This window comes from Limulus polyphemus, unplaced genomic scaffold (genome assembly GCF_000517525.1).
Source record: "Limulus polyphemus unplaced genomic scaffold, Limulus_polyphemus-2.1.2 Scaffold14643, whole genome shotgun sequence".
In the NCBI taxonomy this organism is placed as follows: domain Eukaryota; kingdom Metazoa; phylum Arthropoda; class Merostomata; order Xiphosura; family Limulidae; genus Limulus; species Limulus polyphemus.
In genome coordinates this window covers 1,066-3,993 of record NW_013680253.1, presented here as the reverse complement: position 1 = coordinate 3,993, position 2,928 = coordinate 1,066, and the positions used below count along the sequence as shown (strand labels likewise).

Here is a 2,928-nt window from a genome sequence, read left to right as displayed (position 1 = left end):
GAACCCAGCCAATGTCACCATATAAAACGGTTTAGGACTGGAACACGGCCAATGTCACCATATAAAACGGTTTAGGACTGGAACACAGCCAATGTCACCATATAAAACGGTTTAGGACTGGAACACGGCCAATGTCACCATATAAAACGGTTTAGGACTGGAACACAGCCAATGTCACCATATAAAACGGTTTAGGACTGGACACAGCCAATGTCACCATATAAAACGGTTTAGGACTGGAACACAGCCAATGTCACCATATAAAACGGTTTAGGACTGGAACACAGCCAATGTCACCATATAAAACGGCTTAGGACTGGAACACAGCTAATATAACAACATATAATGATTTCAAGATCTTCCCAGACAACTGCTGTGATCTGGATTGTCGAACTTCATGACTGATGTTTAAACAAACTGTTACACTAGCTAGTGAAGAGGGACGTTAGTCAGGTGAGAAAAAAATGTGTCAAAGTTAGTTACTTCAGTACCGGAGGTGGAAACGAGTTACACAATTTTCCAGTGAAGAAATAGTTTCTTGCCTCAAGATACATCATTGGCATACTAGACTGAAATTGGTATACTCTGTGTGCCCCAGATGTTTGCCAGATGTCATAGCTTGAGGGACGGGAGGATACCGGGGACGGTCTCTGTAAGAGTGAAAGTAGACCGACCATGCTGCCACAAAAGGTCAACCAATTCACTTTCATTCTAAATTCTTTATCGGGCTAATCATATAAAAGGTAATGGCATCCAAGAAGCCAAAGTACAGTCGCCTTAGCTCAACTACAAGCAACCATGAAAACACATGTAAGTACATCAGTGACACTCGTGAAATTAGAATTGTATTTTTTTTAAGTATTACATACTAAATTGTTAATATATTTTACTCCGTTACTTTCTTTAAGTAGGTTTTAAACTGCCTTTGTTGCATACTTAATGAAAAGGATTAGGTGTATTTATATTTTTTCTATTTTTCAGATCGCCATCATTCTTTTTACCGCTACCCTTACTTACGCTGGAGTATATCAACATGAACCCCTGTACGTTGTCCAACATGCCCCCGCTGTCAGTAGTGCTGGTGCTTACGGTTCCGGTTACTCGGGTTATGGACATCTAAACAGCGGATACGGAGCTCATGGCTACGGAGCCGTCCGTGACAAAGCTGCCCACGGAGCCTATGCCCATGGCGATGCCGCTGTGGATGCTGATAGTGCCCACAGGGATTTGAAAGCTCACGGTGCCGTCGGTGCTGCCCACAGCAACTTTAAGGATAAAGGTTTCTACGCCCGTAACCGTGGCTTTGGATATGAAAAGGCCTTCGCTTACGACAAGCAGTTGGCAGCTCACGACATCGGAGCCAAGTCTGGAGCTTACGGCCAAAAGTTCGGTCTCAGCGACAACTACGGCCACAGCAATTTGGACGCCCACAACAAATATGCTCATGGAGCACAGGGAGGCCACGACAGATACGGAGCAGCCGGTTACGGTAGTTACGGACATCTGAACACCGGTTACGGCGGTGCCGGATACGCTCACGGAGCCAAGAGCTACTCCCATCAGCCTGCTGCAGCCTACGTTGTTGCTCATCCTGCTCCAGCCCACAGTTACAGTAGCCCTTACACCAAGATCACCTATCATTAAATAATAGAATATTTGAATAAAACTTTAATGTCATAATTATCTTTAAAGTATACCAGTGTAAAACATATTTAAATAATTTAATACTATTTAAACTGTTTTATTGTCAGGAACTAAGTCTGATTGTAGTCGCTCCTTCTTAAATTCTAGTATGACCTAATGACCTTACAGAGAAATCCTGGTTTATTTTTCCTCTTTCTTGTGTAGTTATTTATTTATACATATAAGATCTTTAAAATGTTGATATTCTTTTAATTAAAAAATCCACTTGTTATTGAATTGTTTTTTTTTGTAAAACTGTACTGTCTAAATTTCCCCGTCTAGTTTGTAAATAAAAACTAAATATAAACGCTTAACTTGTGAGTGAAAGTAAAAAACATGATCAGAAAAATGTCTCTTCTAACACCAGGTGGAGAATGTGTTAAACCAGAGAGAACAATCGTATAAACAATAAAATTGTAACAATCATCTCGAGTGAACACGTATTTATAAAAGGTTCTTAATATTTTATCATTAGTTATTGCATGTTCCCACTTCTTATGTTCTGAACATTTTGAAAATAATAATTTCAACACACATAGAAACATTTAATGGATTAACTTTTAAATATACGTGGAAAACGGATACGTTAACCTGTAGGCTACGCCAGGCCTAGTAATCTAAAGTATAACAGAAGTGATAACGCTAACCGCTAGGCCTAATAATCTAATATGTAACAGAAGTGACAACGCTAATCGCTAGGCCTAATAATCTAATATGTAACATAAGTGACAACGCTAATCGCTAGGCCTAATAATCTAATATGTAAGTAACATAAGTGACAACGCTAATCACTAGGCCTAATAATCTAATATGTAAGTAACAACGCTAACCACTAGGCCTAGTAACTTAGAGTCACAGAAGTAATAACGTTAACCATTAGGCTTAGTAATCCAATATGTAACAAAAGTAACATGATAACATCCATTGATTGATTATGCTTCACAAATAAGGGTAATACGAGGTTAACTGAATTTACCGAAATATTCTCCGAACAAAGTAACCATATCGTGTTGTCGCTCAAAACAACAACAACAAAAAAAAACAAACAAAAACAATCTGAATCAGCAATGCACGCGCTCGTTGTGTTATCACTCAAAAAGACTAAAGATAATGAAACGACCATTTCTGTTCGCTTTTGGTTCAAATATAACCCATGTAGTCCAGACAGCAAAGTAATTTGTACATTGTAATTACTTTCCGTACAGCAACACGCTGAAAATGTCAATATGTTTTACATCTTTTAAT

The 2,928-nt window shown here is 38.8% G+C and overlaps 1 protein-coding gene across 1 annotated transcript; it reads left to right on the top strand.

Annotated features, from left to right (window-relative positions):
- Positions 1-981: 981 nt before the first annotated feature.
- On the top strand, positions 982-1,644 carry LOC106477379 (shematrin-like protein 1; the record flags this gene model as incomplete). Its single annotated transcript, XM_013937954.1, has 1 exon — positions 982-1,644. A coding segment is annotated over one exon (663 nt), but the record flags the coding sequence as incomplete, so codon positions are not given.
- Positions 1,645-2,928: the final 1,284 nt, after the last annotated feature.